The 17476-nt window shown below is 48.8% G+C and overlaps 1 protein-coding gene across 1 annotated transcript in view; it reads left to right on the forward strand.

The window, feature by feature from the left end:
• The window catches only part of LOC144152636 (uncharacterized), a 95119-nt gene extending 78047 nt beyond the window's left edge, over nt 1–17072 (forward strand). The window contains exons 2-4 of the mRNA XM_077683982.1: nt 4902–5186; nt 7177–7277; nt 14023–17072. Of these exons, the coding sequence (XP_077540108.1) occupies nt 4902–5186; nt 7177–7248 (357 nt within the window). The 3' untranslated portion in view covers nt 7249–7277; nt 14023–17072. The remainder of the gene's footprint in view (nt 1–4901; nt 5187–7176; nt 7278–14022) is intronic.
• Nucleotides 17073–17476: the final 404 nt, after the last annotated feature.

Below are 17476 nucleotides of genomic sequence, written 5' to 3' on the forward strand. Positions count from 1 at the left end.
CGAAAGCTTGACATATCGGTGTCGTCTCCACTTATAATTACAGATTCCCTATCCGTAGGCTTAGCCCTTTCTTCTCCGAAAGACTCACCTCTTCTACGGACGTTTCGATCCCTTCTACCACCTCATATTACTGAAATTGACCTTCTTTGGGTCCCTGGGCATGCGGGAATCACCTTTAATGAAACTGCAGATTCACTGGCAAGGGTAGCACTCTCCGGGCCTGTTGTCGATGTCATTGACACAACGCCTTTATTAGCCGCTGTAAGATTCCGTAGATCGTTGAAGCTGCAAGGGCAGCGCGAATCAGTCTTATTGTCAATGCGAGATTTTTCTTATCTAAAATTCTCCTGGAATCCGAATTGGTGCCCCTCACGCGACCTGGAGGCGATTGTAACGAGCCTTTGATGTCGTGTGCCCCAGTTGAACAGATACCTCCACAGGTCTCGTCTGGCGCACACTGCCATGTGCAGTTACTGTAATGAAGAAGAGTCTGTCGACCATTTCCTTTTGTCATGTCGGCGATTTTCAAGCCTCAGACGTCAGCTCCTTGAAGTGCCGCTTCATCGCCTGGGGTTGGTATTATCAGTGCCGGCTCTTTTATCATTTGGGGCTTCAGAAACGGGATATTGCCGCCGGGATGTTTGTTCTGCTCTTCTGCGCTTCATTGAAAATGCCAAAAGATTTACAACCTAATTCGTATCTTTTTCTGGCTCCTCACCTGAGCCCTCCAAAAGCATCCATTTCTGATTTTTTTTTTCTCCTCCTCTCCCTCCTTCGTCTTCTTCCTCTTCTTATTTTTCTTTATTTAATTATTTATTTACTTATTTCCTTTTTTTGTTTCAATATTACCCAAATTCCAAACTCAATTCCTCCAACACAAGAAAAAGAAAAGCTTCCAAATTTTTATAATTTCCTTTGAATCATTCTAATTTTCTACTTTTCTTTGAATCACATTCGAATTAACGACTGATGTTTGGCCGATCCCCTGATTGGGTATGCGCCAATATACAAAGGAACAACAACAACAACAACAAGAAGCGAAGAGCGCGTAATGCCGCGCTCGGGAACATCAAGAAGGAGTGTAGTCGTTTGTTTGAACGCGCTTCGGGTTCTTTGGAACGAGTTTGGAAGAGGAGGTGATGAGAACGGTGACGCCATCATCGCGGTCTGTGACGACAACCCTCGTCTGGCGCCGTTCAGGTCGTACCTGGTGTGTGCCTCGTGCCGCGAGTCTCTGGTCAACGGGCGCGTTCCTTTTATGAGCGTGAGTTTCGGCTACCGGTACCCTCCTCGTCCGGCACACCTTCCCATTGCTGCTTGCCGACTGGTGCCTTGATAGCGATGGAAGTCGGTGAAGTCGAATCCCGCCATTACTCGCAACACACTCATCGGTGCACCCAATGCATTCGCATTTCTGCACGATTCCCTTCGGGGAGGTGCGGGGGAATTTTTTGTTCTCGCTTTTTTTCGTCTTTTTGCTGTTACTGTCCGGCTAAAACTTTCACTTACAAGTATACGGTGACGTAAGAACCGAAGACCGCATGTTGAACAACACTTGAGCAAGAGCGCTCCGACCTTTTTGGTTAAAGGGTTCGCACTTTCTCGCTCAAACAACACTGCTAGCCTGATTAACTGCCACTCAGTTCGTTGTCCTCAGTGATGAAGGTCGCTGAGCGCTTCTTGGAATCGTGTGCATAGCACGCGTCGGTGCAATGTTTTCGTTACGGCACGCAGGCCAAGCGTCGACAGGCTGCCATCGCGACACTTGCCCTGCGGCCGGTCACGGAGTCCCCGCTGCGATGCGGATCGCAGCCGCGGGGGAGGCAGATAAACCTGTAGGAGGCAGGCCGCAAAGTGCACATGGTTTGCTCGACAAGGGGCGCAGAAAGCGAGACGAAAATGGGCGACGGTTTGACCTCGCGGGCGCAGATTCCGAGTAGCCGGGGTCCGCGGCCACGCTTGGCGTGCCAAGCGCATCCGGCGCGATTGCCTGCGCATGTTGAGCGCCATGGCGGCACTGTTTGGACGCGGGGCACGGCCCTCTGGCCTCGCACTGCTGCCGTCGCCGTGGCAACGGCGACGACGTGCGTGCTTGACGGCCTCACGCTCATTACGGCTGATCGAACACTCGCTACTACAATCGTCGCTTATCTCGCGCTGACCGCGAGTGACGCGCGATGGGAAAGCTTACGATTCCGATACCTGTCTGGCGTGGTGACCGGGCTGATACGCCTTGGACATGCCCATTGGACACCTACGTCCTACCTTTCTTTCGTCGATTTGCATCGCGTATGCGTAAGCCAAGAGCTCTACTTGGTTTTTAAAAAACGAACTTCCGCAGTTTTTTTCGTGCTGAGAGTCACAGTGACATTTCTACGGCAACCGATACATAGGCGAGCTAGTGCGGGTCCGTCTTGCGCGAAAAACAGCGACGTCTGCTGCAGAAGAGGAGAACAATACAGAAGCATGCAACTGCCCGCTGTTTTGATGCGACAGCAAATGGACCCATGGAGTGAAGCAGCCGGCCTGTCTGACTTCACCTCATGTTTGTGAGGAGGAAATGACGAGTCTTTGCCACTGTATACACTAGAAGAAAAGCAGAGTGGACAGTTGGGCGAGTTGGCGTTTGTTCGGTAAACAGCGCTTGAGGACAAGGACGGTAGAAAAGAGACGAGCGCCGTCGTGGGTCCCCTCTTAAAGTGTTCTTGTCCTCAATCGCTGTTTAACGATACACTGGAAGAGTTGCGATTCCTCATCTGAACAGGAAAAGAGGAATGACGGTAGCGAGAAACTGGGGTCTAGCATCGGGCGCATTTGCGAGAGGCGGGTAACACGGCCTTGTAGCTCTACATACCTCATCTCACATGGGAGCAGGAAGGATGTTAGGGAAGGGTGGACTGACGGTATTTAGGAGCACCTTTAGATGATGCGCGTAAATGTTTCTTTAAGATGCATGTTTAAAGAGTTCTGCATGGATATGTGAAAGAAAACCAGCCTTTTCACCGAAAAAAAACGCGAATTGTTACTGCACGCGATATGCAAAGGATGGATGGTGTATGTGTGCGCCAGCCATCGGTAGCCTTACTGTCAAAGGATTTGGAGCCTTTAGGTCAAAGAAGACACTCCTCACTTGCCTCGGCTGCATTATTTTATACCGTCTTGTTTTTTTAGGGGCGAAGCTCCTCTTGCTCGGGCCCTGTCCCGTCCCTCGTTGCTGCTGTTACGGCACGGCACATTAATGATGATTGTGGCAGGATCCCCCTAGGGATTGTCCAACCAAGGATTGGCCGAAGAGGACAAAACGTTCAACGCGTTCGTTGCTACCCAACAAGGAGAAGAGAAAGAAGAAGAGGTTGTCGTTTGTCGCCTGCGAGCTCAAGACACGTACCGGGGGTACACGACACAAGACGCTCTGCAGAAGGCGGCGGCCAAGGTGGCTAAAATGTCACACACCGAATTCGCCAACTTACCCATGGAGATTCTTGTTTCATTGATTGTAGGGTTTAACGCGCCGACGCAACGCAGGCGATGAGGCGCGCCGTAGTGGAGGGCTCCGGATTAATTTTGACCACCTGGGGATCTTTAACGTGCGCCGAAATCTCGTACACACGGGCGTTTTTGCTTTTCGCCTCCATCCCATGGAGATTCTCATCGTCCAAAACAACCCTCAAATAACCACCACAAACATCGACGTCGTCGACGGGCTTGTCAACGGAGCGGTGGAAAGCTTGACGTGTCGAGTCTTTATATGATGTGCGGGCAAATGTTTCATGGTTTTACCGATAAGCATTTTTGCTTCGCCCCTCTCATCATCATTCACTTCGTGGAGATGGCGGAATTTTTTACGGTGGAAGGGCTGGTTCTTGCGGGCAAGCTATTTAGACGTGCTTCTTTTTCCTAAAACAGTCACTTGGTAGTTTGGTGCGCATGTGTTCCTCCCTCCTGTAATGGACTTCGAGATCCATCTGGTGCCTTGCCGTCGTGAGAAACCGGAGAGCATACGTCAGATAGAATAGAGCTGGCTGCGGGTTCAGCGTGAGGGTGCAGCGCTAGCGCGTGCCACCGCTTGGTCGGCAGAGCTGAAAGTGATGATGATGATGAGCTTCGTCTGCTATGGGCGAAGAGGGAGAAGTTCCAACATCCCCTTTCCTGTGGAATTTTTTCTGAGTTAAACCTTGCAATCACTTCCAGGCGCAATTATTCTGTGGCCCATCTTTTTTAGAACGCCACAAACTCGCATAAGACGGGTACGATCACTGCTCTGAACCTTCATCTGAAGGTTCAGCGCAGCGACAATAATGTACGGGAAGCGTCGCCGCGTCTGATCTCCGGCCTTGTACTTCGCTGCGATAGAACGCCTTTCACCTTCGCAAACCAACTCGCACAAGTACACGCTTTATTAAGACGGATATTAGGACCTGTTGCGGACAGGATTAAAGGAAAATGATGATTTCGTGGACAAGTACAAGGCACCTCTTTTGTGGAAATTCAATGCGAAGTTTTTCTCATTGCCAGAAGTAGTGCCGTTTGCTGGGCACTTCATATTGAAGGTTGGGAAAAATCCAGCGTATAAAGAGACGCGAACTAGAATAGGATAAGAGACAGCTTTTATTGGGCAGCTTGGCTGGTCGACAGTTTACGTCTCCAAGTCGGGGCGCACTTTTCGTTTGCTGTTAATACCATTATGTGGTTTTTAATTTTAGGGTTCGTCACAATATATTGAAGTTCATAACGGCATGTAGCCATTTTTTACTAGAATTATAGGGGAGAGAGATAGAAAGAGGAAATTAATATTTTTATTTATCGAGCAGAGGCTGTGGGCCTAGACAATTACCAGCTGCATGCAACCTTTGTACTTGTTATAATTTAAAAACGCCGTATACATTTCATTCTTCTCGCAGGTGGTCGATGGCGTAAGTGAACCCTCGGAAACGACCACTGCGGCGACAACAACGTCATCCAGTACGAGTACTGAGACTACGACCTCGAGCACTGCTGCTCCCACCACGACCACTTCGACAACTGAAATGCCACCGACGACAACAACAACGACCACGACGACAACTGCGGCCTCGACCCCTGCCACGTCCTCAATGTCCAGTGCGAACCTGCCAACTGGTGCTAACCAGCTTGCCGCGAACACTACCGAGGCACCAACTACGACGGCCAAGCCCAGCGGCAAGAGTGTGCGTATAATATATCTCCTTCCCACCAAATCCATCCCGCGGGTTAGAGGGATTTGTCTTGAAAAAACTGTGGTTGATTCCTCTGTCATAGTAATCGGTAAAGCACAGAAGGGAAATGTGCAGCGAAATCTGCAGCTAAGCATGATTTGCGGGTCGGCGGCTGTCTTGTGGGTGTGCTTGGAAAACGACGCCGTGCTGTTGGGTCGCTTCGTCAAAGGTGTACTGGCGTCATTTCCGCGACGGATATGACGTTAGTGACATGTTGGTGTATCCCGGCATAAAACACTTTTGTGTTAAAATATAAAACCCGAAAAGGAACAACCCTAAGTGTAACGTACTCTTTAGTTCTAAAGGTTGCTTCCCCACAAGAAGACCCTCTGTGCAGGGGTGCACTTTTTACAGGCCGCTCGCTTCATTGTACTGGCGTCATTTCTGTGACGGATATGACGTCATGGAAATCTTTGTGTATCCCGAATAAAACACTTTCGTGTTAAAAATTAACAAGCTGCCTATATATGCTCTACCTAAGAACCTAAAACTCGAAGCTAAAGTTAACCTTCTATCAAAAATATGACAAACCATGCTGCGAGAAGGCAAAGTTGTTTTCCCCTTTTTTGCATAAATGTCCGTGTTCTCAATTGCTTTTAGGGGCGAAGCTCCTTAGGGCGTGGGTCTGTCCATCCTTGACGTATGTATGTAGCCACCTCTGGTTAAGTTCTTGGATTGTTTACTAGATGGCGTGTCTACCTCTAGTTTAGTTCTTGGATTGTTTACTAGATGGCGGTACTTGTATATGATGAAAAGATGCGCTTGGATTGTTTACTAGATGGCGTGGCTACCTCTAGTTTAGTTCTTGGATTGTTTACTAGATGGCGGGGAGCGTTGTAATAAAATCCGTTCGCTGTTGGCGCGCGCTCGGAGTCGCCCGATGGATAAGGCTGCAGATGTGCGAGCCCGCGAGGCAGAAGCGCTCCGTGAAGCTGCGCGACGCCGCTGCCAAGATCCTGCCGTACGAGAGCGGGAGGCCGAAGCGTGTCGTCTGGCTGCGCGACGACGCCGCCAAGATCCCAGCGTTCGAGAACGAGAGGCCCAAGCGTCACGGCAACGGCGCGAGGACCCTGCCGTACGCGAGAGAGAGAGAGAAAAGACTTTATTTACAGGATCCTGCGTGGGGTAGGTGCCGGCCTCGCAGGGCGCGGTCTACCCTTCTAATGTTCTAGTCTATGCAGTCCTAGAAACACTGGGCCTAGAACTCGAGGGTTGAACCTGACCCGACAGAGGATACTTGGGTTCCCGCGCCCCGCGCTTGCGGGTCACGAGTTCCCGTTCTCCTCTGCCTGGCCAGGGCCCCCTCGAGCCGCTGGATCGCCCATTTCTGAGATTGTCAGTCCACCGAGCGGATCCACCGCTCCATCTGCGCTGGAAGTTCTTGGCGGGCGGTGCTGTCGTGGGCACCAGTTTTTCCGCCATGAGATTCCCCAGCCCTGCCACACACATCACCGTCGGCACCGTCGCACGAACCGCCGCCCGGTATCGCTGCACTGTCACACCTCACTATGTGTTCTAGTGTCGCCACACACATCACCGTCGGCACCGTCGCACGAACCGCCGCCCGGTATCGCTGCACTGTCACACCTCACTATGTGTTCTAGTGTCGCCAGTACGCGAAGCGGCACGGCTGCGGCGCGAAGAGGATCTCCAAAACGTCAGAGAACGGGAAGCGGCGAGAAAGCGCGCGTATCGGCAGGCAGACCCCGATGCAGTGAGAGCTCGTGAGGCATCTGCAAAACGCATCAGGCGAGCTCAGCCCCAAGGTGCCGACGCGCGGTTTAAGCGAGACTTTCTAGACGTTACGTTCGGACACAGATGTAGTGGGCGAACTTTCACTGAAGAGTCACAGTTTTACCGATGATTTCCCCTCAGGAGCTTCGCCCACTCATCATCATTCACCCCGTGGATATGCTGTGAATTTTTTCTCTTTGCCGCCCAGGAGGCCAGCGTGGGCGCAGCGCTGTCGGTGGCCACCACCCTCGTGTTGGGGCTGTGCATCGCCTACATGTAAAACCGAAGGAGACGGGGGACGCCGGTCTGGTGAGTGCGGAATCAGCCGCCTCTTGTTTTGTAGCGACGAAAAACACGACTGGGACTCTCCCACAAGTACAAATATTTGCTCAGACAAGAAAACTCACATTTCCAACTCACGTTGAAATCTGTGTGGGTCATGCCTTCTATAATTTTCGTTCTCATAATTTCCCTGCAACACTTTCTTTAAAATTTCAGATGCATTTTGAACGTAGTGAACAACGCATTCAGTACTTGCATTCTTGGGCACTAAGTACCCATGACAAATGAAGCGTTTTTTTTTTCGAAATGAGCCAAATCCACCTAACGCGAATTTGAGAAACAGGCGGAAGTTTGTTCCCGGACCTAAATCAACGCTGTCAAAGCTATTATATGATACATTTTACATCTCAGCTAGGGGAATTTTATGGCCACAAGTGATTAAAACTTATGCGGTGAATTTCCGCAATATTGGGGTGAAAAGTTTGGATTTGGCTCATATTGAACTGAAACACTCAGGTTGATGCGGTGTTCGTGTGAAATCTTTATTTAAATTGACTTTTAAGGATGGTCCGATTTAGTTTTTGCGGAAAAGGCATTAAACATATGCAAAAGCGCTTCGAGAACAGTATAAATATACATGCGGAGCGGATGAGTCTCCTTGACACCATTAGCAGCTCTTTTCGAATCGTTCCCTAGCATAATTTTCTTAGGCACGCCTGAAAGTAAGCAAGCTTCATTGCCTTGCCATGGTTTTCCGAAACGCTTCACAAGAAGGCTGATCATAATTCTTCTTCCCCTTAATGAAGTGGTTCGTACCCTTAATGAAGTGGGGGAGGGGAGGGGGCTACCAGAGTTTGTAAGCGGCGGTTATTTAGTTAGGCACTGAAATGGTAAATATGGTAGTAACAAAAAAATTACGCCCACCTCCCCTCGCGGGAACCCTGGTGTGATGCGACGCTGAAGGGGGTTTCATTGTGCGTTTACGTTGGGTCGATTACTCGAATTGCGTGAGCAATCGTCGGGTAATGCGAGAGAGAGAGAGAGAGAGCAAGCGTAGCGCGGACGACCGTCGACTGAGAGACCGGCCGGAGCGCGGCACTCCGCTTAATGCGCAGCACGCCCGAAGGAGAGGAGACCGCGGAGAGAGAGGGCGCTGCACATGCGCACAGCGCGCTTGCGCCGCGCGCAGCGTCGCCCACCGGCGGAGTGAGAGAGCGCGCCGCACTGCGCGCGCCACAGATGTTGGGGGAGAGGGCGCGCTATCACGGCGAGAGGAGAGGGGGTGAGCGGAGGAGAGACGCAGCTGTGCGGACGCGGACGCGGACGCGGACGACGACGATGACGGACGCAGGACAGGGCCGCCGGCAAGAGATACTCCTCTCAGCGTCGCATCTAATAAATATAACCAGAGTTACTCCGTAGAGACGGGAGAAACGAAATGAATTCATTGTTTCACATGTCTCAGTTTCATTTCGTTCACTTCTTCGCTCACTTCGTCATTGTCATCCAGGAACAAATCTTTCGCCGACCTCCTCATTACCGTCTGAATTCCTTATATGGCAGCTTCTAAAAGCAAAAAAAAAAGAGATAAAAATTCTGGAAGCATCCACGACACAGTCTGAACAGTCAAGCCAAAAGCAAACTCCCATTTTGAAAATGGATTTGGCTCGTTTTGGTCCGTGAAGCAGGAGGATCTGGCTCATTTTCTACACGAACTACGATCTGCGTAAACGTTCGCAGGGCATTATTTCACCCATTTTCTTGCCACCCCCTTTTTAGGGGATAGTTACCTGGTTTTTCTTGTCAGTGCAGTTTTATCTGAGTTAGTTTCGGTTTCTGGATCTGGCTCATTTCGAAAAAAAAACGCCTCAAATGTTACTACTTACGCGCATGAGATAAATCAAAAACTTGCTGAAGAAATTGTTCTCTATCTCTGTATAGGCATTGCATGTGGGCATGAATGACGTCACTTAAGCCGTCTCGTGGCTATTCATTGGCCGTCTGTTGTAGCAATGAATTCATTCGACAGCCAAGTAAAAAAACTGGCGAAGCTTGCATTTGTGGTGCAAGGCTGGAAAACAGCGAAGCTGGGGGTCGTCCTAGCTTCTTCCGGTTTTGCTAAATTTTGCTGCTAGGCTTTGCTAAGTTTTGTTAGTTTTTGCGATGTTTTTGCTAGGCTAGGCTACGTGTTGAGGGGTGAGGCCAAGTTTAGCTGGATTTTACAAGGCAGTTCAGGTCGGTCAGCGGATTCCAGCGGATTCCAGCGGACAGCGGATTCCAGGGGGGAAGAAGCTAGGTCGACCCCCAGCTCCACTGTTCCTCCAGCCTTTCACTACTAGTGCAAGCTGCGCCATTGTTTTGCTTTTTATCAGCCCAAGAAGGACTATCACTTTTAAAATAGCACAGTGGGGCGTGGGCATACGCATATGCCCTTGTGCTCACACTGCAGAAGATGCGGAAGCGACTTTACTCTTATAATACTCTATCTGCGGTGGTGCAGCCTTTACAGGAGGCGCAGTTTTTTTATTTCTATTATTTTTTGCTAACGCCACCGGAACAAGCTCAAGCTCAAACAGCTCCGTTGTTAAAAAATCGAATCAAAAGCACTGTAGAAACTAAAAGTGGTACATGCTGCGATGAGCCAATCGCGCCGTGCCGCTTTGCATGGCGATTGCCAAATAAAGCTTTGACCAGTGGGCTGAGCAGGCTTCCGCCTCTTTAACGTGACTCTCACACAAGTGAACTACATTTTAAAAATCCACACTTCCGGTCTTCGTTACACTGGTATCCGGTTAAACCGAAAAATATACCCCAATTCAAAACAGCGCGAACCATGACGGGACAACAAGCGGCTCTTCATAAAGTGCCTCTGGGACTTTTTTTAAAGCGCAGCTTTCTGTTTCCCTGATGGTGTCTGTAGTGCACCTCAGAACTCACTGCAGGAAAGCCAACTTCTCGGAATATAACAATGATCGGGGGTGAAGTGCAAGAAAATAAAACTGCAGGAAAGCCAACTTCCACCCGTACAGCGTACTCTGCCTCAAATGTACTCTTGAACAGGTGAAGCCTACTTTTGGTTTTCGTATGAACAAAGGGATCCTTCACGAGAAAGCTTCGCGTTCTACCATCGCCGTCGTCAGACGGAGGGGTGCATCTTTTTTTAATGCTCCTAAAGTGAACCAGCTAGTCCAAATCACCCAGTGAAAAAAATATGTCCACGTTTTGTAGGCTTTCCCGGAATATACGGTATTTTGAACGGCGTGATTTAGAAACTTCAAAAGTGCAATGTGCGCTAATTCACGATTGTCACAAAAATTTAGAGCAGTGCGTGAAACTGCCGGCTCCGCTTTCGATGCTTCGCAAACATCCAGTGGCGGCTCAGTTCTCAGGGCGAGCGGATCATAGATCATTCTCAGCGGAACAGAATTTGTCCGCACTTGTTGTTCCCCCTCTTTCTGCATACGCAGTATCTACAGGCAACAGGATCGTTATTCAGTACGGATACTGAGGGACTTGGAAACGTCTCTGGGTGATATGCTAAGGTTGGAGACCATCAAGCATAGTGCGCAGACCAGCGATGGTCGTGTAAATCACCGAATCTCAATCGGTCGACGAGCTCAAACTCTGCGGTTAGGGTTACTGGCCTGCGCCGGCTACCTTGACTCTGGGTGAAACTTCAATGTGTGTCAAATACCAAAAAGCAGCCGATGTTTTTTTTTTTTGGTAGGGGGGGGGGGGGGCGGTAAAGGTGCACAGATGTAGTTACAAGTAAGCGGAGCATGGGTTCGTTGACGAGGAGGAGAAGGAGGAGATATATATCTTGTAGCATGAAATGCACTAAAGTTGCTATTTGGGCTTGTTGGTTGAACATGATAGGGGACTACATCGCAGCTTGCACACGGACACAAGGGAGATTTAGACACACACGAGTGCTGGGACCAACAGTTAATTGAAAGAAATACACACACGTATATATGCGCAGTAGCCACGCTACTGTAGCAGCATTGCGCGCGGCGGGCGGAGTTCTTAGTGCAGGACCCCAATTGATCTTGCTGCCGTCGTCGCCCGATGCACCAGCCGTAGCTGGCCTTCGAGGCAAGAGCGGGTCAATTCTATCTCCCACTGTTTGTGTCTGGGGCTGGGCATAGCTTCAGTTGCTGTGTTCTGTTGACAGGCGCATCCCATGTGGTAAAGTGTGGCAGGCTCTTCCCAGTGTGGGCAGATTGAGGTGTAAAAAGATGTAGAAAAATAGCGTACAGCCGGTAAAAGGCTTGTCTATAACACAGCGTTCGTACTCTCAGCCCTATCCTGCCCCGCCGGAGCGGGATTTGAATAAAACTACTGTGGAATTCTGAAGTCTTAGCCCTCCGCTTTTGCCTCCGACATGTTTGGAACGAGTATGTTTCGGCAGTTTGCGGATGTAGCTGGTTGAAGTTGAAATCGCTGTTATAGACAAGCGTTTTACCGGCTGTACATGTGAGCGGCTGGGATGGGGAAAAGTATTTGTCTGTTTCACAAGAATTTCCCCGATATACATGGCTGTGGGCGTGCACTTCAGGTGTGCGGGCGGTTCTCAGCGTCCTTGGCGGTTTGCTTTCAGAAGTATTCGCAAGCATTGTTTGCTTCTGAAGCCCTGTCACATTTCTTGTCGCGCCGCGCGACCTCGTGTCACCTTCTCGGCTTTCAGCCAAAGTAGTGGATCGAGTGAATTAGCGTCACGAGAGAACAAAAAGAAAATGTAAACAGCTACTGGAATGAACCCCTACGTGCTCATTGCCAAGAACACGGCTGTGTGCCGCTGCCCGCCATTGCCAAGAGACGAAACTGCACGAGAATTAACCGAAGCTGCCATGATGCGAAAAACAAGTGCCAGGAGTATCAGCAGTGCCGCCATTACTTGTCAGTACAAAAATTAGCGCAACTTGCACTAGTGGTGCAAGGCTGGAGAAACAGCAGAGCTGGCGGCACCTCTCCGTTGGTCGGAGACCCAGATGTTGCCCCTCACATGGACTGGCAGGCCCAGATCGTTTCGTCCGCGGGCTTTCTCATCTCTCCCAAAGTGGACCTCGTTAGCACGCGCTAGAACCCGTGGTAATCGGCTTCGCGAACTCAGTGTTTGCGGGCGCGAACGAACGTGAACTGGCAAGGAGAACAAAGAAATTTTTATTTTTCTCTTGTAACAAAAGCAAGCACAAAACACTCGTGGTTACGCTTTTCCACGTTCACAACAGCACGCGAGAGATCACTACACGAACGCAATCGCATAGAAGCCGGCTTCATAACGCGAGGGACACAGGTTAGATCCCAACTACGGGAAGCGTTTTCGCCCCTGGTTCGTCCCTTTTTGTTTCGTGCGGCGGCCGTCTTTTAGTTGTTTTCTGTTCTGCGTAATTTTGGGTGGTTAGGTTATCGCTTTTTTCGTTCTTTTATTATTCATTTGGAGCCTCCAAAACCCATGTGTTCATTTGCCTTCCCATCTCGTAATGACGCTGTTTGGGAAGGCAAGCTAGAATGGCTTTTGCCCGCTATGGGCGCCTAAGTTCGTTGTTTGGTTTACTTATCTTTCCCGCTACAAAAATAACCCATTTTGCTCTAATACGTCTGAAAAATCCTACCTTGCCCTTCTTCCTTGTAGGTGTTGCGCACTACGTGCCAGCACAACCTTTTTTTTTTCTTTCCAATTGGCTGCACATGTTAGTGTTCCCTAGAGTCACTAACCTATTTAGTGACACTAGTGTTCCCTACCGCTGCTAACCCCTTTGGGGTGGACCAGTGGTGAGGTTGCCAGATTCACGGCGTAAATGTCCAAGTTCGGTTCCCGGGACGTCCCTAACCATTTTCTTCTTGATGCGCGCACTCCCATTACCTGCTCGCATAGAGTTTCATACTAATATATAATAATATATTAGTATGAAACTCTATGCCTGTTCGTTGGCTCCTCGCCTCCTCGCCACTTTCTTTCACAGTTCTTCGCCTAGCATTTTCACCCTATCCACGCCGATGATGACAGTTTTCTGGTAACGAATAAGTACACGTGTTGGCTGCAGAGTGTGTCGATTACGCCCTTGGCACATTAATGCGTCGCATTCTTCGCCGTGTACCACCACAGCCAGGAGTGTGTAGCGCACTGCATTTCCACAAAAATGCAGATATCTGGAAAGTTCCACCTGTAATCGTTACAATAGCGTAAATGGAGACAATCGGTCGAACGAAATTTTGAAAAACTAAAAAAATAAGAAAAATACAAAATAATTACGAAAACTGGCGAATCGTGTAACGCCCTGAATTTACACAATAATGCAAATTTCGGAAAAGTTTTCATTGAAACTCGTTATAATTACGTAATTATAGATAATTGGTCGTACGAAATTTTGAAAAACTAAAAAATCAGCATTCTAAAATTACGAGTACTCTGAAATTACGAAAAATGTCAAAACCGTATAATGCATGGCATTTCCACAATAATGCAGATATCGCCAATGTTCCACTTCGAATCGTTATAAAAGCGTAAATGGAGACAATTGGTTGGACGGAATTTAGAAAAACCAAAAGCTTTCATTATAAAAACCTACACTGAAGACAAGCGGCATAAGAATGCTGCACATTGCTCGACAATTCTCTGAATTTCTAGATAATTTTTTTTCAGCTCTTGTCGAGTTTAATGCTAGCCCACTGTGATGTCGCAATCACGACCTGTCACACTGGTGCTGCCATGTACTGCTCCGCTCGTCTGTACTGAAGCACAAACTTTCTTCTGCTTGTGCCCTTGCAGTTGCTGGCAACATCAACTGGTCGCCTGCATCCGGCGGCTCTCTCGTCTGGTCTGCGAGCGTCTGCAGGTGCGAAGCGGAGCCGTGCCTTCCGTTTATGTGGCCTAACTGAGGACGCCCAGCAGATAATTGGATGTCACTCAAGGTGGTGCGGCGACCGAATCGTCCAAGTGCATCCACACCAGAAACGGGACACTTTTTGAACTGCTGCACGGTGCTGTGAATGTTGTACTCCTTTGGGAGCTAAACTTGGATTGTTTTTTGTTTGTTTATATTCTCTTGAGCACTGCACCATTGAATGAAAAGGGATGGGCGTTTGCACTAGAATCTTTCCATTTTGCGAGTTTCCCTCGGGGCACGGTGCTGAAAAACTGCTCCTCGCTTCCATGGATGCACTTGCCAGGCCGTCCTAAGTTGATAAGCACGCAGGGAATAACTTGCACTTACTTGTGAACGCAAGCGTCGGCAATAATGTTCGTAGCATAAAAAATAAAAGAAAACAAAACATGCCTCAAGGACGGCTTGGCGTCCCGAGAGAAGTTCCGCAAGAAGTGACGGTAATCACTACGGTGCGCTACCCGGAGCCATTAAAAGTGCACAGTCGGTGAAACGCTTGTCTATAACACAGCTTTCGTTCTGTCAGTTTTATCCTGCCTCGCCCGAGCGGGATTTGAAGAAAACTACAGCGGCGTTCTGAAGTCTAAGCCCACCCACTTTGTCTCCCACATGTTTGTAAACGGTATGTTTCGGCAGTTTTCAGATGTAACAAGTTGAAGTTGAAGTCGCTTTTATAGACAAGCGTTTTACCGAATGTATACTGCTCCAGGGAGAAAGACCGTGCAAAAAGTTGCCAGCATGCTTCAAATAAGCCTCGAGCACCACAGCACAATAAAGCTAACCAGTTCATTCAGTCTGTTTTTCGCTATGTATGTCGGTTGCATTTGACATAAAACCTGTTGCATTTTGTGATGTCAGTGTAACCGCTGTTAGCTTCGAATGAAGGCTGCGCAGAATAGAAGCGTGCTGTTTGAAGGGGGACTGCATGCCCAGTCGAAAAAAAAAAAAACAATTGGAGTACCATTTGCACCTGCCGCAAACACAACTGGGTCAATTGTAACCATTTGGAAATGCAAATGGTTCCATTTGCATCTCCAACCCCCATTGAACAGCAGACTTCTATTTTTACCTTGCTCTCTGTCTGGCAAACTGTTGGAGAAAAGTTGGAGCAGAATATTTTGCCCCAAGTTTTGTAGCACTCAGAATGATATAACTCCAGTGCAGCCCTGCTTCTCACTGTCTGTATACTTGCCTGTTGGGTTCTTCCGCAAATGTACAATTTCGCATCGAACACCGTCGCTGTGTACGTGTTGGCACGATGTTGACACGATGGTACGCTGAGCTAACGGGCGTCGGCCTGACGTCCCATCGCATGCTGTTCACTTATGAGCTAGTCTAAGAGCTGACATTGACAAGTCCGTGTGACACGCGTGTGATGACGCACAGAGCATTGACCCACGCAGCTAACTCTACGCAAGGGTCTGTTGGTGTCTGTATGAATCTAACACAATGGCTTGGTAGACAGGAGAAAAAGAAACGCAGGCTTTCATTTTGAATGAGCGTCGGTCCTCTCGACCAGGGAACTGGTGCGAGTGCTGTGGCATATTCAAACTAAGTGCGTCCAGCCCTGGCTAGCGCCCACTTGTAGGTATGGAAAGAGTTAATACAACGCGTGGCGCACGAAATGTCAAAACAAACGAACCAAGGGCCTACAGACATTGCTCATGCGCTAGGGTTTGTAAAGGCATATATGTGCAACGTAAGTCGACCCGGCAGGTCGTCTAAAAGAGGCTTAGAAGACAAAGTACAAGTTTGGTTCACTCGAAAGATCGCCTCGTTAGCATAACCCTGACACCCTACTGACGCAAACTTCACTGAAAATAAACAATGCAAGGGGAAAAGCAGAGACCAGACATGCGACTCAGTTTTGACGCGTTACCGTCTGCTTGTGCGATCGGCTGAGGGAGAGAAAATTAATTAAATGCGCAGTTTTTTTGTTTTCAAAACGAGCTATTTACGCTTGAGAACTTAGTTGGAATTGTTTTTGTAGCAGTAGGAATGGTGGGGACAACAACACAAGTTTCGCATGAACACGTGAACATGCCGGTTTTGCACCAAAACGCAACTATCGTCGACCATCGCTGCGAAACCCCGCGGTACGGCGTGCGCGGATGACGACTACGACACGACACCGGCCAACTGGCATAAGCGACAATACCACTTGCGTGATCCCGTATGTCGAGTCACACCAAACGTTTCAAGAAATGATTAGACTATTAACTACAACAAAATACAGCACTCACAGGTGCGATCAGAAGTAAACTGAGCACAGGAGCGGTTGTTGAGCGGCACCGCTGCGCCATCTGGGAAGGCCGACAGTACTCAGCCGTGATTTGAATTGCATCCTGGCGGACTAGTCCATTTTTTTCTTAGATAGCAGCGTTTGGAGGCTACGTTGCGTCAGCACACTAACTGTCATTACTGACCTCACGAAACATGCCATGCTGCGGGAGGTTTAAAATTATTGACCTAATTTTTTTTAATTTCTCAGTAAATAAAGTATAGTTTGCTGCCAGACAAGCATTGAGGGTACTGTAAAATATTTTGAGTGAAACAAAGTTGTATGCTGTCTTTACAGCCATTTTATTGACAGTCTGCAGGAACTACCTTTGCGATCCAATTGTGGCCCATTGAAACTTAGGTGCGCACGTGGCCAGAGTTTAGGCGTGCTTGTCTTGCTCAGCTCAAAGTGCGCGGCGTACTGGGTGACCCCTTTGGTGCGGAAGGAGTTCGCAGGAAAAGTGAACATGCCGGGACCACGCGCATGCGCCTTCGGCGCTCGAAATTTAGTTTTTCTGAGCCTGCGAAGGTTTGTGAGTGATTAGCTCCAACGAATACACCGTGTTTGTAGACTCTCGGTTGTTTGTTTTCATACTTTGGGTGTCGTGTATAGTTCATTCTTTCACGCCAATAAACAGTTGTTAGTTGGCCCGAACCCTGTGAACGTGTCTGTTTCCGTCATTTTGCTCCATTAGTGTGCGACATGTCTCCCTGAAATTGTGGACCCACATCATTCCGTTTTTACGGGGGAGGGGTGATATGGAGAAAAGCTACAGCCAAACAGGTCACTTTCAAAGCTTAATGTAGAAGCTCCCTAATTTGGGAATATCTTACCGATACAAGGCGTGGAAGCGGAAGAGCAAACGAAAACCAACGTTTTTTTTTTTTTCTCTCTCTCCTCAAGTCTCACGTTTCCAATGCGCCAAAGCGACGATGTGTGCCTTCTGCAATTTCTGAAGCAGAAGTTTTTTTTTTACATAAGACGCCAGGCACATGGTTGTTACAGCATGCTCGATACACGCGACATCCACACATAGTTCTTGCATCAACGAGCTGCTT

The sequence above is a fragment of the Haemaphysalis longicornis genome, unplaced genomic scaffold (assembly GCF_048455015.1).
Source record: "Haemaphysalis longicornis isolate Haplotype H1 unplaced genomic scaffold, Haemaphysalis longicornis Haplotype H1 scaffold_9, whole genome shotgun sequence".
NCBI lineage: Eukaryota > Metazoa > Arthropoda > Arachnida > Ixodida > Ixodidae > Haemaphysalis > Haemaphysalis longicornis.